Source organism: Strigops habroptila, chromosome 9, assembly GCF_004027225.2.
Source record: "Strigops habroptila isolate Jane chromosome 9, bStrHab1.2.pri, whole genome shotgun sequence".
Lineage (NCBI taxonomy): Eukaryota > Metazoa > Chordata > Aves > Psittaciformes > Psittacidae > Strigops > Strigops habroptila.
Genome location: NC_044285.2, coordinates 44187880 through 44208440, shown reverse-complemented (window position 1 = coordinate 44208440; position 20561 = coordinate 44187880). Strand labels below are relative to the sequence as shown.

The 20561-nt window shown below is 51.9% G+C and overlaps 1 protein-coding gene across 5 annotated transcripts in view; it reads left to right on the top strand.

The window, feature by feature from the left end:
- The window catches only part of ZMYM3 (zinc finger MYM-type containing 3), a 34134-nt gene that overhangs the window by 9812 nt on the left and 3761 nt on the right, over window positions 1-20561 (top strand). For 3 of the 5 annotated variants that reach the window (XM_030474659.1, XM_030474662.2, XM_030474661.1), the window contains exons 2-20: window positions 1091-1987; window positions 2689-2732; window positions 3126-3198; window positions 3984-4275; window positions 4716-4893; window positions 5329-5541; window positions 6118-6268; window positions 6828-6943; window positions 10432-10518; window positions 10834-10984; window positions 11566-11738; window positions 12162-12327; window positions 16073-16131; window positions 16655-16823; window positions 17700-17815; window positions 17953-18127; window positions 18676-18822; window positions 19629-19732; window positions 20277-20445. In XM_030474659.1, the coding sequence (XP_030330519.1) occupies window positions 1105-1987; window positions 2689-2732; window positions 3126-3198; window positions 3984-4275; window positions 4716-4893; window positions 5329-5541; window positions 6118-6268; window positions 6828-6943; window positions 10432-10518; window positions 10834-10984; window positions 11566-11738; window positions 12162-12327; window positions 16073-16131; window positions 16655-16823; window positions 17700-17815; window positions 17953-18127; window positions 18676-18822; window positions 19629-19732; window positions 20277-20445 (3466 nt within the window). In that variant the 5' untranslated portion in view covers window positions 1091-1104. Of the gene's footprint in view, window positions 1-538; window positions 1988-2688; window positions 2733-3125; window positions 3199-3983; window positions 4276-4715; window positions 4894-5328; window positions 5542-6117; window positions 6269-6827; window positions 6944-10431; window positions 10519-10833; window positions 10985-11565; window positions 11739-12161; window positions 12328-16072; window positions 16132-16654; window positions 16824-17699; window positions 17816-17952; window positions 18128-18675; window positions 18823-19628; window positions 19733-20276; window positions 20446-20561 lie in introns of those variants that run through there. The other 2 variants (XM_030474660.2, XM_030474663.1) reach the window with 2 other exon arrangements.

The following is a 20561-nucleotide window of genomic DNA, read 5'->3' as shown; positions in this document are numbered from 1 at the left end:
TACTTGCCTTATCTCAAAGTCTTGCCTTTTCTGTCTTATGATAACGTGAGCCATAAGGAGCTATGCTGTAACTTTGTCCCCTGATGTTAGAAGTCAGCATCACATCTTCCTGTGCAAAGGAAGATGTCTGTGCCATGCAAAGTCACACTGGTCTTTTTTCCTGACTCTGCTTTGCATGCGTATGACTACTTCGCTACTTGTTCTTCCTCTTATGACTGTTCTTAACATCATGGGCTTTACCACCTTTCTTCTTGGCAGTCTCCAGAATTCCTCTTAGTTCTAAGTTAAGCTTTTCTAAATGTTCTGTGTCTGAATTCTTTACTATGAGAATATGGATACTTTACTATGAATTTATTTACTGAAATTCTTTACTATGAGGGTGCTGAGGCGCTGGCACAGGGTGCCCAGAGAAGCTGTGGCTGCCTCATCCCTGGCAGTGTTCAAGGCCAGGTTGGACGGGGCTTGGGGCAACCTGCTCTAGTGGAAGGTGTCCCTGCCCATGGCAGGGGGTTGGAGCTGGATGAGTTTTGAGGTTCCTTCCAAACCAAACCAGTCTGTGATTCTGTGACTATTATCTCATACGGTTTTGAGGCTATGCTATCGCTGTAGTTTACTATAACATGGTTTATATCTGTCCTCTGACAAAATTCCTGCATCTTGTCATCCCGTATCTTGTTCAAGGCACAGTCTACAGACCTGTAAAGATCTTTCTGCCTCTATGTTTAAGAGAAAAGGTATTTTAAAATTAAAGCTATGTTAGCTCCATGAGAACAGACCAGGAGAAAGAACAGACCAGGTTATTTCAGTCTGGTGAGACAGAGAAAGGCAGGGAAGGGGGCATTACACACCACAGAACAGCTGTGTGAAGCCTCAAGTTGGTACTCAAGTCATTTCTGATATCCCAGTGTCATTTAGCATAAGCAAGTCTGGTTGCCATGCTGTGGTGAGGTGTACGGAGGCTGTAGAGTTCCCAAAGGTTTGCTGTGTCCTGCTGCCTTGTTTTACTCCAACATTGTTCAGAAGAGTGGACAATTCATGTGCTGTGTTAGACTACTTTTCATTAACTTGCAAGTCTTTCTCTCCTTTCCAGTTGCCATCTTCTAAATGGATTCCAGCGAATTTCCAGGATCTTTGGACCCCTTGTCCTTGCCTGACAAACCGCTTATTGGTGATCTTCCTGCTGACATGGAGTTTGGTGAAGATCTCCTGGGCTCCCAAACAGCTTCTACTGAGGACGTTTCAGTTCTTCAGCCTCCTGACTGGGATCAATCCAAGCAGATGACTGCAGATGGGGACTTGGGCCTTCTAGTGAAGGCAGACAGCCCGTCTGAACTAAACAAATCAAACAACCTTGTTCTAGATAAACCTACTGTCTTAGATATGCTGGAGAAACCTGACGTCTTAGATGACTCAGATAAAACTGCTGACATGATGGAGCTGGATAAATCGGAGGGTCTGGATGGGCCGTATAAGGTGCATCCTTCCCAGGAAGTGGAGGAGGGACTGGCAGACTCCTCTGCCCTCTCTAGGGAAGCCCTTGTTCCAGAAACATGGAAAGAAGGGGAAGATGCACCAAGAAGTGATTCTGGGGATGTAAAGGAAGATGGTGCTGCTGCTATTCCTGCACTGTCTGATGACAACACCCCTGAATCACCCCCACAGCCTCTTCCTGATTCTGGGAACCTCAGCAGTGCCCCAGCCATGGAAGAAATCACAGAACAATCCTCAAGTCTGCCAATGGCCCCCTCCCAACCCAATCTTAAACAGACAAAGAAGACAAGGTTGAAGGCACCAAGGAAAAGCTCACCCGTGCAGAAGGAAGGGCTAACAGGGGAGTCAGAGGTGGAACTGAGCATGGACAACAGAACTGCAGCTTTGCCCCCTGAGCCCACAGAGGAAAACCAGTCAGAGGAAGGGGATAATAGTGGGAACAACTCACTAAAAGAAAGTAGTGTACTGAAAGCACAGGAAGCCTCACCACCTGCAGGTAGGTCATTACTCTGCAGAATTTGGCTTCCTTTTGCTCAAGAGGTAATCCTGCACATTGCTGAAGCTGGAGTCTGTTTTGCATTTCAACTTTGCTCATCGTTCACCTGTTATGGGAATTGTCAATGCTCCTGATGGGCTAGGGAAGGAGTCTTGCTTACAGGGAATAATGCTCTGGAAGCTCCTCCCTTGATGTGCGCAAGCTTTCGCTCTAGCTTTCATAGCTTTAACTTTGTTTTTTGATGCTTGTGTCTGCTAGGAGGTTCCCTGATAAAGCTGCAGCTGCACATGCTCGGCTTAGCTCATGCTCTTCACTGGAGTTCCTTCTTTGCTGGAACTGAGGGTCAACCAGAAGGTGTTTCCAGTAGGCAAAGTCCCTCTGCCTAGGCTGGACCTCCTCAGGAGATGCTCAGTCTTGGTCAGAAGCAGTTGAAGGCAACTGTCCGGCATGCCTCTCCCTTGCAGGGAGGTCTCCCCCTTAATGGACTTCTCCCAGGCCATGTGTTTGTATCTCTAGCTATAGATGGTTTAGGAACTTTCCTGTGTCTGATCACCACCAGAACTGTGCTTCTTAGCCAGGACTGTCTGAGGCCTCATGTGCAGACTGACCCTAAGGGTGACTGCATTTGAAGAACACCTGTCCCCTTCTGTAAGAGAAAAGCAAGATGTTAGATGCAAGCTTCTTCTGTGCTTCTGTTCCAGGAGAAGGCCTGTCTGGGAAGGGAAGCGAGCTGCCCACTGAGAAGGTGAGGATAATGCAGTCAAATATATATGCTACAGGAGCATAGAGGGTGGCTGACATTCTCAAACTCTGTGAGGGACACTGGCTGTCTCGTCACCCCTCTGGGAAGGTGTTTGCATGTCTCCCGTGACAGTGATCCCTGTGCGCTGCCACTGTGCTGTAATGTGGCTTTAGTGTGTCTCTGCTACCTCCAGCTGGAATGTCATTCTCATAAGCCTACTTCCTCCTATCCCCCATCTTGCCAACGCTGGTCAAGCATCTGTGGAATTCTATCCGTTTTCAGCCTAGTTATTGGGAAAGCAGATCCCAGAAGTTGGAACTCCACCATGATCTGGGATATTTGTCCATGGTTGTCCTGGCAGATGCTTAGCCTGAATATTTTTTTAATGTCTTCTAGGAGCAGAAAAGAAGTGAACGAGCCAGAAGATCAGAAGCTGCCAGGCCTGAAACTGTGAACTCCTCTGAGAGCAGTGAGTAACTAGGGCCGGCCAGTGCCTGTTTTCAGCCCAAGAGCAGGGCCCAGGCCCGCTGTGGGCAGGTGGCTCATGGTATGAGTGCAGTGGGAACTCTGGAGCTCTGTGCAGACCTTCCTCTTATGCAGAACAGGCACCTTCACCCCATGAGTCTCCATCCTCAGGTACTTGCCTTGCTTTCTCAGGGCACTTAGGTTAAAGGGAGGGTTGTAGTATTTTTACAAACACCAAGTAATAGAGGAAGATGGGTTGTTCCCAGGAAATCCATCTTCCATCTCCTTAGCCAGGAACTTTCTGCCTTTGTCTCTATGGCTGCAGGCTCTCTGAAGGAAGATTACATTTGGGGGATTTTCCTGCAGAAGACCATGAAGCCTCTGGTTGAGATGTTGAGTGTCACCCTGCTATTCCCTAGTATTTGTATGTTGCTCCTTCATTGCCTGCCTGTGCTGGAAGCTGGTGATCCAGCTTGGTCCCTTTAAGGGCTTGAAGGGTTTCCTGCTGTAAATGTTCACTTTGGGCTTCTGCTCAATCTTGGCAAATCCTGATTCCTAGAGGGGAATCATGCTTAAGTCCAGTTTGCTCAAAACCCCCCTGACTCATCTCCAATTCCAACAGAATACCTTTTAAGGGTCCCTTTATTGTTCCACCCAGACAGGCACAAAGCATGTAGAGGGACTCCAGAAAGGTGACCCCAGAAAGCCCCAGTATGTGTCTCATGGCAGACGTTTCTGTCTCAGTTTCTAATGAGGGATTTCTGTGCATCTTTCTCTGCTGCTTTGCAGTTCCGGTCTCTGATGAAGACTCTGATGCCATGGTGGATGATCCCAATGACGAGGATTTTGTTCCTTTTCGTACCCGCCGCTCAACTCGCATGTCTTTACGCACTCAGCTGGCTCAGCGAGCTGCCCGCTCTACCGTCACCAAGATGACTTGTGCCAACTGCCGGACGCCGCTGCAGAAGGGCCAGACTGCCTACCAGCGGAAAGGGCTCCCTCAGCTCTTCTGCTCCAGCTCCTGCCTCACCACCTTCTCCAAAAAACCACCTGGCAAGAAGATATGCACCTTCTGTAAAAAGTATGTGCTCCCTTCCCTCTCCTCAATGCTCCCCTGCTTGTGACCCCATCCACCTACCCCACAGCTCTACCTGCCAGTCCCCGTCCGTGTGACCCTCATGCTTCCCATTCACCCACATCACTCCTGTCCAGTGCCAGCTGCTGCCCATGTCTTCCTTCACACACCATATATCCCATGCTCCCTACAGCCTCTTCACATTACTGCCTTTCCCTGCCTGTCCACAGGCTCAATGCCCCATATCTCAGCCTCCTCCCAAAACAACCTCCTGCATACTCCATCTTCAGGCACCATACCTCTGGCTTGGGAGAGCAGGTGCTATGAGACAGTTCTTGCCACCCCTTTGGGACCCCAGGAAGTCCCGTGCATTGCAGTGTGCCATCCTGTACCTTCCTGGCAGAACTGCTGTGTCTCTGCATTAACACATCCCCTCCTGATCCCAGGGAGATCTGGAACACCAAGGACTCTGTGGTTGCCCAGATTGGTTCAGGTGGCTCTTTCCATGAGTTCTGCACCTCTGTCTGCCTCTCCCTCTACGAGGCCCAGCAGCACAGGCCAGCACCTCAGTCTGCAGATGTATTGGACACCAGCCGCTGCAGTGTCTGCTACAAGCCTGGCGAGGTAAATGGATCTCTTGTGCTTCATGTCCTGGATGAGGTGCTTGCGACGTGCAGCACTTGGTCCTGCCTGGGGGTCATCACAGGGCATTTGTTGGGTTCACCCATGGTGTGAGGCTTCAGCACCTGAATTGGCTTGGGCTTACTGCCAGGTCCTTCCTTGTTGCTGTGAACCAGTCCTTGTTATAGCAGAAGAAATAAGGCTTCTGCTTCCCCCCACCCTGAAGCTCACTGCTTCCTGCTACTCCCCTCTGCCAGATTGCTCTGCTGACTTTTGGTGACGGAGGTCAGCCTAAGTCCATGCCAGCTTCCAGTGTGGCACTTGCCCCAGTTTAAGTGTAACAGCCTGTTCTCCCAGGGGCGATGTTGTAGTGGTGCACATGTGTTGAAGAGAGGCATACGCTGGTTTGCGGGGGTGACAGCAACGATGTCTCCGCAGATCCAGCATGAGGTCAGCAATGGGAGCGTGGTTCACCGCATCTGCAGTGATGCCTGCTTCACCAAGTTCCGGGCCACCAAGGGGCTGAAAACCAACTGCTGTGATAACTGTGGACTTTACATCTACAACAAGGGCTTGCCGCTGGAGTACCTCTTCCACGAAGGCCAGCAAAAACGCTTCTGCAACTCTGCCTGTCTCAACAGTTATAAGAAGGTGGGTAGAGTCAGCTGCCTGGGGTGGGGGGGGTCTCTGTGAGCACACAGCTCTTTTGCTTGGGTGGCACAGGGCACTTCATGCAGTAGCAGGTGACTTGAATCCCCTTGGCCTTTTATTGCTGACAAAGCATTTAAGAGATTGCTGTGGAGAAACTTTGAAGCAGGCCAACAGAATTTATTTATTCTGTGTGCAGCCCGTCTTGGACTTGACCACGGGTCAGGCACTCCATAAGCTGGACTGTGCAGTGACACTGGTATATGTAACTAGTATGGGCTGGCTTCTTTTGGATGTCTCCCCAAAGATGGATATGTTCCTCTGTGGCCTGAGCAGGCTTCACTTAACTGTCTTGATGGGATTGCCAAACTCTGTGTTCCTGCCAGAGTATCCATGAATTGAGAAGGTGAGGTGCCGAAGGCAGCCTGAACCTGCAGGCTATGAGCCTGGCTCTGGCATCAGCTGTTCCTGCAGGAGAGCTGCCCAGTAGTGGATGCAATAGTGGGGTAGGATATGAGGGTTGGACCTCATTGGCTGTGATGGTGCCCTTGGCAGCTCTGTTCTGCTCTGTGTTTGCAGAAGAACACTCGGGTCTACCCGTGCATGTGGTGCAAGACGCTGTGCAAGAACTTTGACATGCTGCCCAACGTGGATCGCAGTGGCAAGATGGGCCTATTCTGCTCCATTTGCTGCACTACCTCCCACAAAGTGAAGCAGTCAGGCTTGGTTGGTAAGAGCACCTACGTTCAGGGAGCTGGTCACCTGTCCGTTCTAGCTCCTTCCTTGGTACCATTTATTGCCTGTGAATGAGGCTGGAAAGAAGGTGTGTTTCTTGCCTGGGGAGGAGTCTAGTGAGAGAAGTGGAGGAGATTTGGAGAGGGAGGAACCCTTGCATGTAAACATCTTAATACTGAGGGATAGTGTACATTGCTGATCTTGAGAATGCAAAAAGCAGTTGTAGCACTGTACTGTGCTGGCATTGCTCTTTCCATTACATGGAGTACCAGGGTGTCCAGGAGTGGGTATGGTCTCTGGTGCAATATGCAGCCTGTTTTGTCCAAATTCCTGTAAAGCCAGGGTCACTTCCTTGAAACACTCTGCTTTCCATCCATGTTTAACATTTCTGTCCTAGCAGAATCTGGTGCTCTTAGTTTCCTGGTGTTCTTGTCCCTTGCTTTTTGATAATAGCTTGACAGACTGAGAATGAGTGAGTAGCTTGCATGTCATCCTCAGAATCCAGTCCCACATCCTGTGCTGCTGCCCTCACCAATGCCTGTCTGTTTCATCAGGTGCCCCTAGACCCTGCAGCTTCTGCAGAAAGAGTTTATCTGAACCCTGCTATTACAACAAGACAGACCGGGTTGTCTACCAGTTCTGCAGCCCCAGCTGCTGGACCAAATTCCAGGTATTGAAATATCCTTCATGCTGGGCTGGGCAATAGAGCTTGTGCCTCCTTTCACACTTAGCAGAGGCTTCACCTTCCTCAAGCTCCTCAGGGAGGGTCCCTAAGAAGGTCTCTGATGGAGCACAAGAGTTGTAGTGAGTGTAGCTGCCCATAACTCAGTCTTGGCCTTATCTCCCCTCTCTCCATTGGGATAAGGTGGACTGTAATTCACTCCCATCTATCAGGTTTTGCCCAGTGGGAGCGCAGTGCAGAGCTGTGCTGTGTGAGTGGTTTGGGATGTAATGGCCTTATGAGGGCATGAGCAAAAGCACAAGTAAGCTAGCAGAGCATGGTGGGCACATGCTAGTGGGGTGGAAAGGGGCAGAGCTGCCCTCTGAGCAAGGTGTCAGCAAAGAACATAAGACTTCTAGAATGTGTTGCCTAAAAGTCTCCAAGCAGAAGGCCTGGATACCTCATGTTTAATAATCCTCAAAGGCTTGACTAGTGGTTTTCAATCTCCTGATGTTATGTTTCAGCATATGTGAAATGTTTGTGGTGTTCAAAGGCAACTGGAAGAATACTAGTTTTGTACAGTTGTCAAAGAACAAAGCAACAGGCAGGAAGACCTGGGAAACTTAGGCCAGGACATGCTTTGGGCAACTGTGAAAACTTAGAGAATCTGGAGGTAGAGAGTTAGTTACTGACAGTTGCAGCATTTGGTTTTGTGAGGTTTCTTCTTGTGCTATTTGTGTTAGGGGTGGTTTTTGGTTGTTTTTTTGTTTGTTCGATGTTATCATTTGCTGAGATCACGAATGGTTTTCTTAGGGTGCCTGTAGAGGTTCTACACTTGTAGACTTCATAAGACTTGAATTCTAGAATAGTTTGGATTAGAAGGGGCCTTCAAAGCTCATCTAGTCCAACCCCCCTGCAATGAGCAGGGACATCTTCAAGTAGACCAAGCTGCTCAGAATCACATCCAGCCTGGCCTTGAATGTTTCCAGGAGCATCCACCACCTCTCTGTACAACCTGTGCCAGGATTTTACCGTCCTCATTGCACAAAATTTCTTCCTTTTGTCTAATCTAAATCTCCCCTTTTTTAAATTAAAACCATTACGCCTTGTCCTATTGCAACAAGTCCTACTAAAAGGTTTGTTCCCATCTTTCTTAAAAGCTCCCTTTAAGTATTGAAAGGCTGCAGTAAGGTCTCCCTGGAGCCTTCTCTTCTCCAGGCCAAGCAACCCCAGGTCTCTCAGCCTGTCTGCAAAGGAGAGGTGCTCCAGCCCTCAGAGCATCTTTGTGGTCCTTCTCTAGACCTGCTCCAACAGGTCCATGTCTTTCCTGTGCTGAGGCCTCCAGAGTTGGACACAGTACTCCAGGTGGGGTCGCATCAGAGCAGAGTAGAGGGGCAGAATCACCTTCCTCAACCTGCTGGCCACGCTCCTTTGGATACAGCCCAGGATGTGGTTGGTTTCTGGGCCGCGAGCACACATTGTCGGCTCATGTCCAGCTTTTCGTCCAGCAGTACCCCCAAGCCCTTGGCAGAGCTGCTCTCAATGCCTTCATCCTCCAGCCTGTATTGATACTGGGGTGGCCCTGACCCACATGCAAGACCCTGCACTTGCCCTTATTGAACCTCATGAGGTTCACGTGGGCCCACTTGTCGAGCTTGTCCCAGTCCCTCTGGATCCCATCCCTTCCCTGCAGCATGTCAACCGCACCACACAGCTTGGTGTCAGATGCAGACTTGTGAGGGTGCTCGTTCCCACTGTCTACGTCCCTGATGAAGATGTTAAATAATACTGGCCCCAGTACGAGCCCCCGAGGGACAGCACTCGTCACTGATCTCTATCTGGACATTGAGCCATTGACCACCACCCTCTGGATGCAACCATGCAACCAATTCCTCATCCACCGAATAATCCATCCATGAAATCTACATCGCTCCCATTTAGAGAGAAGGATGTTGTGGGGGACTGTGTCAAAGGCCTTACAGAAGTCCGGACAGATGACATCTGTAGCTCCTCCCTTGTCCACTGATGCAGTCCCTCCATCTCAGAAGGCCACTAGGTTGGTCAGGCAAGACTTGCCCTTGATGAAGCCTTGTTGTCTCATCCTCCACATGCCTTAGCATAGCTCCCAGGAGGATCTGTTCCGTGAGCTTGCCAGGCACAGAGGAGAGGCTGACAGGTCGGTAGTTCTGAGGGTCCTCCTCCTTCCTACCCTTCTTAAAAATGGTTGCAATGTTTCCCCTTTTCCAGTCACCAGAGACTTCACTTAATTCATGTAATTTGAATTTATTGCCACATGAAATTGGGATTGTAACGAATGAGTAAACCCATGCCTAACCTGGATTAGGAACTGTCTTGCTGGCAGATCTCAGAACACGCTTGGGAAAACCACTGACAAGAGTGTTTCAAGATGGTTTCTTGGGGATTGGTATTAAGCCCAAGGAGTTGAACATCTTCATCAGTCATCTGGCAATAAAGTCAAAGTAAGCGTGATGGAATTTTGCAGATGAAACAAAAACCGGTGAAGTGTTAACTCCTGCTGAGGTCAGGGCAGTCATAGAAAGGAAAGCAATTGTATTGCCTGACAAGATGGGTTCCTCCTAACGCGTGCTTGAACACAGTTTAGTGCAAGATCCTCTATCAGCCTTACTCAGGTAGTGGGGGGATGTAAGTTCTGGGAGAGGAAAGATTTTACAAAGGCCCTGGGATTGCAGCAGATAAGCCATTCAGTGTGAGCATCTCAGTTTATAACCGAAGAGGGAAGGATTAATTAAGTTATTGCAAGTACAAGCAGAGGAACAGAGAGTTAAAGTCTGAGGGCTAGGGAGCAAAAAAGCTACCTAGAATATTGCACAGATAGGGAGGATGTTCATCTGATGTCCAATTTATTTTCAACATTGAAGAAAAATTGAAGTATGCTGAAAAAAAAGACAGAAAAATTACATTTGGGCTTGAAAAATGCATGTACTGAGGCACTCACAGAGCACCTTATCTGAGGTTATCAGAAAGAAAACCAGGAAGATGACTTTATTAATAAATATGTCCTTGGGGACAAGACACCAAGTGCTAAATGGCTGTTTAATCTAACAGAGAAAGGTGGAATGAGAACGTCTGCTTGAATTCTGAAGTTCCGTTACCTTGAAAATAGAAACCAGGCCCCTATGTTTCAAAATCTTACAGAGGAATTCTCAGAAGAGGTAGTGGATAATATGTTTAAATCCAGAGGAATGGCAGCTTGAAAGCTTGCCTTCCTGAGAAGAGCTGGACCCAGTACACTGGAAGAAAAGTGAAATTGCTCAAGAATCTGCTTGCCAGGAGCTTGAGACATGATGTGATGGACTGACTGTGAGCCAGTGACAGTCGCAGCAAGCGCAGGGCTGAGCAGGGGCAGGTGGGCTGCTGCGAGTGGTGGAGGAGGCAGGAGATGGTGGCAGTGCGAAGCGGGTGCTCACTGCCCTCTGTGTGTGTCTCCCTCCATGAGCTGTCTCTGTCTCCTGCAGCGCACCAGCCCGGAAGGTGGGATCCACCTCAACTGCCATTACTGCCACAATCTTTTCAGTGGGAAGCCGGAGATCCTAGACTGGCAGGTGAGGACTTTTTCCCAGGAGGATGTTGAGGTGGAGGCCAACCCCACCTCCTTCCTCTTCCTGCTCAGAGCAGAGCTCCTTCAGTGCCAGTGCTCTGAAGGCCTTAGCTGCAGAGATGTGCCTGGAGACTGCGTGCCAAATGCTGCGCTCCTGATGTTCAGCAGGATGTCAGAAGGGCAGGAGGAGACCACTTCTGCCAAACTGTGCCAGGAGAGCTGGGGACTTGGCTCAACCTGTAGTCTTGCTCTTGCTTCCCCGAGAAGTGTGGGGACCTCCTGCCAAGCCTGGCTGACCCGGTGGTGGTCTCTTTGGCAGGACAAGGTGTACCAGTTCTGTTGCAAGGACTGCTGTGAGGACTTCAAGCGGCTGCGTGGGGTGGTGTCTCAGTGTGAGCACTGCAAGCAGGAGAAGCTGCTGCATGAGAAGATCCGCTTCTCTGGAGTGGAGAAGAACTTCTGCAGCGAAGGTACTTGGGGAAGGCACAGGAGAGGCAGAGCTCCCATGCCAGCCCATGCTGGGGGAGGAGAAGAGAGCATGGAGAGGAACAGAGGGGAGACTGTCTTAGCCAGGCCCTGGGGCGAGAGCCTTGCCATGCAGTGAAGGGAGGACTGTCGTGGGGATGGCTTGCTGTCCAGCCAGGCCCTAGGGCAAGATCTTTTACCGTTCATTGTGTCCTTGGGGAGGGCTTTCTCACAGCTTTTCTCTCTCTGGGGGCTGGGGAGACAGCAGGTGGCAGCTCCGCTCCTCCTGTCATCATGCACTTCTACTCTTGCGTCTGGGCTGGCCTGACCTGGCCTTGCCCTGCCTGCTGGGTTCCTGCACACAGGAGGTTGGAGTCAGACTCTTCCTAGAAGCATGGAGGTGAGAGATGGCAAGTCCCCATGAGGTCCCATCTTATCCCAGCCCCAGGGGCCAGTGCTGGATTGTTCCCTACAGTGTGTTGCGCGTGCTCTGTTGTCTCCGCAGACCTGGATTCTGGTCATGTTTGGGTCAGGGAGGCCCCCCAGTTCATCCTGGGAAGGTTTCACTCCTATTGTTTCTCCGCAGGGTGTGTGCTTCTTTACAAACAGGATTTCACCAAGAACCTGGGCCTGTGCTGCATCACGTGCACCTACTGTTCTCAGACCTGCCAGCGGGCGGTCACCGAGCAGCTGGAGGGCAGTACCTGGGACTTCTGTAGTGAAGACTGCAAAAGCAAATACTTGCTCTGGTACTTCAAGGTCAGTATTGGCACTGGCAGCTTGTGCTAAGTGCTGTGGTGGGCACAGCACCCAGATATGTGGGCATTGCACTGAGGAAGTTCGCACTGCTGGAGTCTGGCTGGCACTGCTGCGGAGAACCTGGCACTGCTGGAGTCCTGCCTGGCAATGACGGGACACTGCTACGGGGAAGCTCACGTAGCTGGAGTCCCCAGCTGATCCTGCCAGAGCACTGCACTGAGGAAGCTCACAGTGCTGGATCCGCGGCTAGTGCTGCTGTGAGAAGTTCGCACCGCTGGAGGCCCCGGCTGGCACTGGCAGGGCACTGCTGTGGGGAAGCTCACAGCACCTTGCTATGTGCACCTTTCACCGGAGAGTTGTGTTGCACTCGGAGGGGGTGTGGTTAGTTACTCGTTGTTTCTCTCCTGCTGATGCGGGCTTTAGGCAGCTCGGTGCCATGCCTGCAAGCGTCAGGGGAAGCTGCTGGAAACCATCCACTGGCGGGGGCAAATCAAACACTTCTGCAACCAGCAGTGTCTGCTGCGATTTTACAACCAACAGAACCAGCCCAACCTGGACACGCAGAAGGGGCCCGAGAGCCTGCTGAACAGTGAGTAGGAGGGAGGGAGGGGACCTGCATAGCTCAGTCCAAGAGACACAGGGAAGACTGAACAGCAAGGGGTGGAAGCTTCCTGCCCAGGACTGGATGAGACGCTAGGGAACAATCCTGCACTGGCCCTTGGGGGGGGAAAAGGACGGAGTGGGACCTAATGGGGCTTCTCCATCTCTAACGTCTATGGTTCTATGACACACAGGGCCCAGACGGGAGGAGCCGGTGCCAGCGTGCTGCCTGTAGCTCACACTCTTAGCGAGGATACTCAGGGATTTAACATCCTCATGTTGCCAGCGGAGAACTCGATTTACAGGGTTAGGGGACAGCGTGGTTTGGCATGATAATCCACCTGCAGCCCCACACCACCTCCGAGCTGTGACCTTCTCAGATCTCATAAACTAATCAGGATTGGGCCAGGTCAGTGCTTGGATGGGAAACATTCAAGGAAAAAGCAGGGTGCTGCAGGAAGTGGTGCTGGTGATGCTGTAGGTGGGCTCTCCTCAGCCAGAGCTGAACCTAGAACGATCTTGAGGGAGCGCTGAGCTGCTGGAAGCACTCTGTCTTGTGATGTTAGATTGGAGTCCTACCACTTACCCAAAGATCGCTGCAGCTTTGGGGAGTTGCCAACCCCGTGTCCCGGATAACCCCATTCTGCATCTATGGAGTTCCAGCTGGAGAGGAGATTTTAACTGCCTGTTGCCCCATTTCCTATCATTAACTTGAGCCAGTTGCTTATGGAAGATTGCAAAGTGCTTTGGGGTCCCTCAGGATGGAAGGTGCTGATAGTGACAGTGACAAGACATCGCTTGGCCCTTGGACACTTGTGTAGTCTCATTCTGCTTGGTCTTTCATAGGCCATGATCTTCTAGGTAATCTGTGTGATCTTGTTAAAATACCTGCAGCTTATGGTGGGACTCGCTTTGGTTCATCGAGCTTCGACAGATACCTGCATCACAGGCTCAGGGCGTTGCTGCCCTCCCTGGCAGCAAAAGGCATGAGGTGTAAAACCCTGACTAGGGTGCACCAAGGAGGGGAAACCAAGGCAAGAATCTTCCCACGAGAGACCTCGTCTTCCATCTCCAGACTCTTCCTGGTTCCTCTCCTGACAGCAGTGGACTGAATGCAAGAAGGGGGAAGCCCTGGATGTCGGTGCTGCTTACTCAGCAAAGCAGAGCTGCTCTGCCAGAAGCAGCAGGTTCCCCCAGCAAGGGGACTCCCAACCTGCCCTCCAAGAGCCACCCTCCATAAAAGGCTGCGTGAGGCAACAGCTCAAGTGGCAGCACACTGGAGTGACCTGGATAAGGAACTAACTGTTGGTTTCTACTTTCTGCTGGCACAGGGGTGCCCAGGGGGAGTCTGCTTGATGGGGCACAGACTTTGCTGCTGCCCAGGGGAGGAAGAGGTGTTAAACTTGCTGGCTCCTGTAGCTCATCAAGTGATTTCCACAGCCCTAGCCATGCTGTTCCATTTGTCCGCTCCTTTCAAGGCATCTCACTTGTGGTGGACCAGTAACTGCTTTTGGGACACAGGCACAGCAAGCAAGCTCTGCCTGTAGAGGGAAGCATGTTTCACGCCATTTCTTCTTGGAGCCATGGACCACAAACTGAGAAGTACCTTCACCACCACCACCTTCTGAGCCCCCTTCTCCGCCACGTCTCTGGAGGTGGCCCAAGAACTTTGCTGTTTGGCATGTGGGGCACCACCCTTCACCATGCCACAGCTATCTCTCCATGCACCCTGTGAGGCACAGGGCTTTGAGGGCATGCAAGGAAAAAAGCTTGTCAGCAGTGGTGAGTGCTCAGCTGAGCTGAGCTGCCCCAGCAGCTGCCATGCTTGGTGAACGCCAGTGGTGGCACTGGGCCCTCTGCGTGTCCTGGCACACTCATCCCTTGCCAGTTGTGGGATAGCTGTGGACACCCTTGTCCCAGGACTGTGGCATACTGCTAAGCTTGAGGAAGGGTGATGGAGGCAGGGCCTGCCATGTGCTTACACAGAGAGTTTTCCAGCCCGGAATGCTGAGTGTGGGATTTTGGGAGGAGCAGCTTGTCAGTGCATGGTGAGGAACAGCTTCTGCCTGGTCCAGCCAGGGTCTCCTATGGACCTGGTAGCTGTGTTGCCAGCTCACAAGGGATTGTCTGGATTTCAGGCCCATCTTGGGCAGAGCTGCTGACTACCTGCTGCTTCTCTCCCAGCCAGTGGTTGCCTAAAACCATTCATTCCTGTGACCCAGTGGCTGCTGCCAACCCAGTGATCCTGGGAGTGCTTGCTGACAATAAAAGTGGCCATTCCTTTGCTGGGGACAGCCTGTGTGATTAGGGATTGAGGAGCTTCTGCCACAAAACTGTGCCCAAAGACTTCCAAGGGGAACTCGCTCTGCACGGGGCCATCCGGCTGGAGAGGATAGAGGATCAGAAGTCATGATTGGTGCAGGCAGTGCAGCTCCTTTGCAGCTCCTTGCTGTTGTTGGGATGAGAGCAAAGAACAAGCTGCAGCTTTCCTGGAAGCGTGGACATGTGGCACATGGAGCTTTGTGGCAGGAGGATCTTGTTTCCCGTAGCTCTGAATCTTTGGTCTGTGGGACAATCAACTTTGCTTTTTATTCTGCTGTGGCAGAAACTGCTCATACTCCATAGCTTGTCTTTTCTTATTCAAGACATTGATGTCTCCCACCTAGGCCTGCTGCCCGCCCGCTTTGGGCTGGTCAGGGGGAGTTCTTGGACCCATTGAGACTGTTTCAGATCCTATGGCTGAATGCTCATCTGCAGGCTAAGGAGCTTCCTCCAGATGGAATTTACCCGTCCCCATGTGGCGGTCAGCAAGTGGACCCTGCTGGGCCTGCAATTGTTCAAGAGCTATCCTGTGTTTCCTCAGGACAGAGGAAATCTGCACAGTGCATATGTCCATTGGGTCTTTCCTGGAGAGCCTATCTGTGTGTAGGAAGTGCAAATGGACCCGCCACTCCCTTTGGGTGCTGAGACCTGCTATTTTCCTTGCAGGTTTCTCCATGCATGGCCCACGGTTAGTCATTGCTGTAGAAGGCAGTTCTTTTTCTCAGCCACATGGGTAACCAGGGCTCACTGGAGACTTGGATGAAGGTGCTCTTTTAGCTCATCAGCCTTTGAGATATGTACAGGTTCCCTGCAGAGCAAATGAACTTGAATTATCATCCAAGCCAGGATGATATTGTCACCACCTGAGACTAGCGTCCGCCACATGTGCCTCTTCCCTGCAGGTGATCCCCTCTTTCCTTAGGGGAAATCCATTGCATCCCTTGGGCTGGGGCAAAGCTGTCTCTCTGCTTTCTGGGATATCTCATAATGCTACTGCTAGCTCTGTCACCTTCTTCCTAGGGATCTCGAAGCACTTTGCCAAGATCTTTGTAGCAGGGAGATGGAGGCACAGGGAGGGGCCATGGCTCGGTACAGCAAGCCAATAGGCAGAGCTGGGAATAGAGCCCTGGATTCTCTCTACAAGGGGCTGGGATTTCTCCTGACTTGTGATGGGGATGGGGTGGACTGCAAGGGAGCACAAAATGACATGGGAATAAGTTGATTTTGGAGTTGTAGTGTCTTCTGAGCTGCTAGGGCTAGAAATTGTGGAAACATTAACTGTTCCTGGAGCGACCAGGAGCAGTTTCTGGGGAGCCTGTCCCTGTGCTCTGGCTGCTGCCACCTTCAGTCCCAGCAGTGGGACCTGTTGGCCCAGGAGCTCTTGAACTTAGAGCTGTTGCTTTCTCTTACAGGTCAGACTTCAGAGCCAAAGCCACCTGCTCCTTCCCCACAGAAGGCAGAGACTAACACGGTAAGGCCCATTGGAGGTAGGGGTTTGCAAAATAGCACAAAGGGGCTGTCCCCAAAGAGAGGACAGATCTGCCATTGCTCAGGGAGATTTCATTCTTCTACAGCGAGTGTGTTTTAAAATGGCTGAGTAGTGGGAGCTGGTAAGAGCTGCTGGGGAGGATGGCATCAGCGTATCTCCTGCAAGGAGGAAGAATAACCATTCCCTGGCAATTGATAATAGGTTCACAATCAGCCTGCCACTGTGCTCCCCTGTGCCTGGGGACAGTCACTGTCTCACTGTGTTCCCCACTGCCCTGTGGGGCGGGAGCAACCAGTGCCAGGCTCTCTGCTGGCAGCTGCAGAGGTGCAGTACAGGCTCGCTGCCTGCCAGGAGCAGCTTGGCAGTTCTTCTCCAGGTCTGTGTGTGTAGGGCACTGCCAGACTCCAGAAGGTGCTTTGGGAGTCCTTCCAGCTGTACCTGTGGTTGGGAAGAGGTGGTGCTGCCCCAGGTGGACACCAACCTCCTGCTTTCTGCATTTCATCAGCTCTCAGCAAAGGCCTCCTCAGCCCAGATGTCTCCAGCTGTGCCGCCGCCCCCCGCCCCTGCGCTTCCAGCCACCCCTCGGAAAAACAAAGCTGCCATGTGTAAGCCACTGATGCAGAACCGTGGCGTTTCCTGCAAGATAGAAATGAAGTCCAAAGGATGTCAAACAGGTAGGAAAACAAGACATAACGGCAGGATTACATGGGCTTTTTGGAAAGGCCAGTGCCACGTCCCTGCTCCAGACTAAATGTGAATCCAGCTTGGAATGCTCTACAGAGTGGCTGGGTGGTTGGCACCTTGCTGAAGAGTCTCAGGACACTGCAGGGCACATGCAGCAGGGCTGGAGGTAGGAAGCCCATTTCCATCAGCAGCGAAAGGAGAGACACAGAGAGCACTGCAGCATGATCCCACCTCTTGTGGGACAACACTTCCTCCGGAGATTGTCACCTTGCCTGAGGGGCTATCTGCTGAGCAGGTTCCACTGTGTAGCTCCTGTTGGGCATGTGTGTGCACTACCATCTCTTTTATAAGAGCAGGTAGTGGTAGGACAAGGGGGAATGGCTTTAACCTGCCAGAGGGGAGATTTAGGTTAGATGTAAGGAAGAAGCTCTTCTCTGTGAGGGTGCTGAGGCGCTGGCACAGGGTGCCCAGAGAAGCTGTGGCTGCCCCATCCCTGGCAGTGTTCAAGGCCAGGTTGGACACAGGGGCTTGGAGCAACCTGCTCTAGTGGAAGGTGTCCCTGCCCGTGCCAGGGGGTTGGAACTGGGTGAGCTTTGAGGTCCCTTCCAACCCAAACCAGTCTGTGATTCTGTGATATGCAAGGCAACTCTCAGTAGGGCCACATAAGAGTAGGGCTTGCACCTCTGCCAAGCTTCTCTTGTTGCAGGGCTGTCTGGCTTGCTGCTGGTCCAGCTCTGCCCATGAGTCATAAAAGCTGGTGCCTAAAAGGGCTTGGTGCTGGATGGCTGGGGCATGGCAGTGCACAGCAGGGCTGGGTGGGGGAACTGCTGGGAGCAAGCTGACTGATGTACTTTCGCTCTTGTCAGAGGCTGACTGGAAGCCCCAGGTGATTGTGTTGCCAATCCCCGTCCCGATCTTCGTGCCTGTGCCTATGCATATGTACTGCCAGAAAGTACCTGTGCCTTTCTCCATGCCTGTCCCGGTAAGCGACACACTCCACCTGCTCATGTTCCCGTACTGTCTTGATCCTTGCTTCTGCGTTCATCCTCTTCTCCTGCCTCTGCTTTTACACTAGTTGGCTGAGTATCAGTTTTCTGCCTGGTGTGCTGCTGTTGACAGGTACCTGTGCCAATGTTCCTGCCCACCACGCTGGAGAACACAGATAAGATTGTGGAGACTATTGAGGAGCTGAAGGTGAAGATCCCCTCCAATCCCCTGGAGGCTGACATCCTGGCCATGGCCGAAATGATTGCAGAGGCTGAGGAACTGGACAAGGCCTCCTCGGACCTGTGCGGTAGGTTTCTGCCATGGTTTGGTCTGGCTCAACAGCTGGGATGATGTGGGGTTTGCCAGCTCTTGGAACTAGATAATCTGCCTGGATTGCAGCTCTCCCAAAGCTTTCCAAAGCCTTTGAAAAGGTAACAGAAAAGAGCAAGTCCTTGACTTCTGCTGAAGAGGTACCAGGAGGGAAGAGCTGCAGCAGGCAGTGGTGTCTGCCACTGTCCCTTTTGGGGATGCCAGTCTTGTGGCACATGTGCAGCACATTTTATTCGGGTGGCTGTTCAGTCTCTTGCCTAAAGCAGCTTCACAGCCAGAAGACCAGCAGTCCTGACCTCACAGGTCTTTTTACTTGGGGGCTCCATTCCTCAAGCACCAGTGACTAGGGCTGTGGCTGGGGAGAGGAAGAAAGTCAGATGCCTTGCTGTCCAGGGAAAGCTGGGCAGTGCAGGTGTCATGGGGCTGCTCTGCTGCAGGGAGCCTGACTTCATTTCCCAGCTGCCACAGGGAAAACAGACAAGACTTTCTTGAAAGTTGGGTTTATGATCTGCTTTTGCATTGCAGACCTGGTGAGTAACCAAAGTGCAGAGGGTCTCCTGGAGGACTGTGATCTGTTTGGACCAGCACGGGACGATGTGTTGGCTATGGCTGTCAAGATGGCAAATGTTCTCGATGAGCCGGGCCAGGACCTGGAGGCTGACTTCCCTAAGAGTAAGAGCTGGGTGAAGCAGGCATGCAGGGCTGCTCATGCTGCAGCAGGATTCTCCCCCTGCCCTTAGCCAACCATTGCCAGCAGCATTAAGAGCTGTGTGAACTCGCCTCCCTATGCCCTCTGACCAGGCTTGAGGCTAGGAACTGTGAGTTCTTGCAGATGACTGCTTGCAGTAGGGGTGAGGAGATCACCGCTTTTGAAGGAGTGTGTGTTTGCCTAGACTAACTGACCTGTTGCAAACATAGGTCTGCAGAGAAGGGGGAATGAGATGGTGATTTTAACAGCACTAAGACCAGAGTAGCGGCACTGGTGTGCTTATGGATGATGATTTCAGAGGATCCAGCAAGGCAAGAGAGAGACCTGGACAGGACATGACATCCTGTGAGGCAGCAGGATTGCTGTGTGTCCATTAGCAGGCAGACCATGGAAGAAGAGGCAGGGACATGTAGGAGCACAGCAGTGCTGAGGCATGCTAGCAGCAAAAGACAGGGAATTGGGGTGCCTGTGCCACGCTGGCCTGGCACAAGAGCATGAGGAATGTTCCTCAGGTTTAAAAAATGAACAAATGAAAAAAGCTGTCAGAAGGAAGAATGTGGGGCTCTGGTTAGTCTGAGAAAGCTTAGCATCATCTGGCAGAGCTGTATTTCCTTTGTTAGGCTGTGGCTAAAAGTTCGTGCCATACAGAGGTGAGGGTGTGAAGTGTTGGGCTGCATGTTCCCTCTTCATCTTGCTGTAAGAACCAGGCCAGTGCAGGGGACAGGATAAGAAGTCTCAGCTGAGCCCTTCTGCCTGTGTTTCCTTTCAGACCCTCTAGACATCAACCCCAGTGTGGACTTTCTATTTGACTGTGGACTGGTGGGACCAGATGATGTGTCCACAGAGCAAGATCTGCCTCGTGCTGTCCGAAAGGTGTGCTCTCAACGGGTATTGCCTGCTTAATGCTCTTTCGGCTTGGAGCAGAAAGGTCTTGGTCTCTGGGATGCTCCATCCCTGGCAGTGTTCAAGGCCAGGTTGGATGGATTCTTGGGTGACATGGTCTAGCGTGAGACGTCCCTGCCCATGGCAGGGGGTTAGAACTGGATGATCTTACGGTCCTTTCCAACCCTAACTATTTTATGATTCTGTGTACGAGGTGAAGTGTGCCAGAGGCTTTGGTGTGCTGGGAAGGTTGTGCCCTCTCCCTTTAGGGCATGCCTGGCCTGCGGGCCGCTCATTGCATGAAAATACTTGCCTGTCACTTCAGAGGAGCTTTGAATGCCACAGGTCATGTGAGAGCTGGCCTCTTCCCTGCCTGTGGTCCTCATAACTAATGGGTCTTGTTGGCAAGTATGCTTGCTGGCATGCACACAGGTATGGTGGGGAGGGAGCTGGCAGTCAGCAGGTCTGAGGGGTGGCCAGGACTCCTGCATCTGTCCCGGGTAGGTGCCCAGTCTCACAGTGCACCTCTCTGCAGGGGCAGAAGCGTCTGGTGCTCTCTGAAAGCTGTTCCCGGGACTCAATGAGCAGCCAGCCCAGCTGCACGGTGCTGAACTACTCATACGGTGTGAATGCCTGGAAGTCCTGGGTACAAGCCAAGTATGCGGGGGGAGAGACGAGCAAGGGAGAGGAGCTACGCTTTGGCCGTAAGTGCCCTGTCTAGGTGGGATGAAGTGTCAGAAACCTCCCAGAAGCTGGGTCCTGGGGTGCTGAGGTGCTCCTGGCCTTGCAGGCTATTGCCTGAGGCTGCCATGCTTCTCTC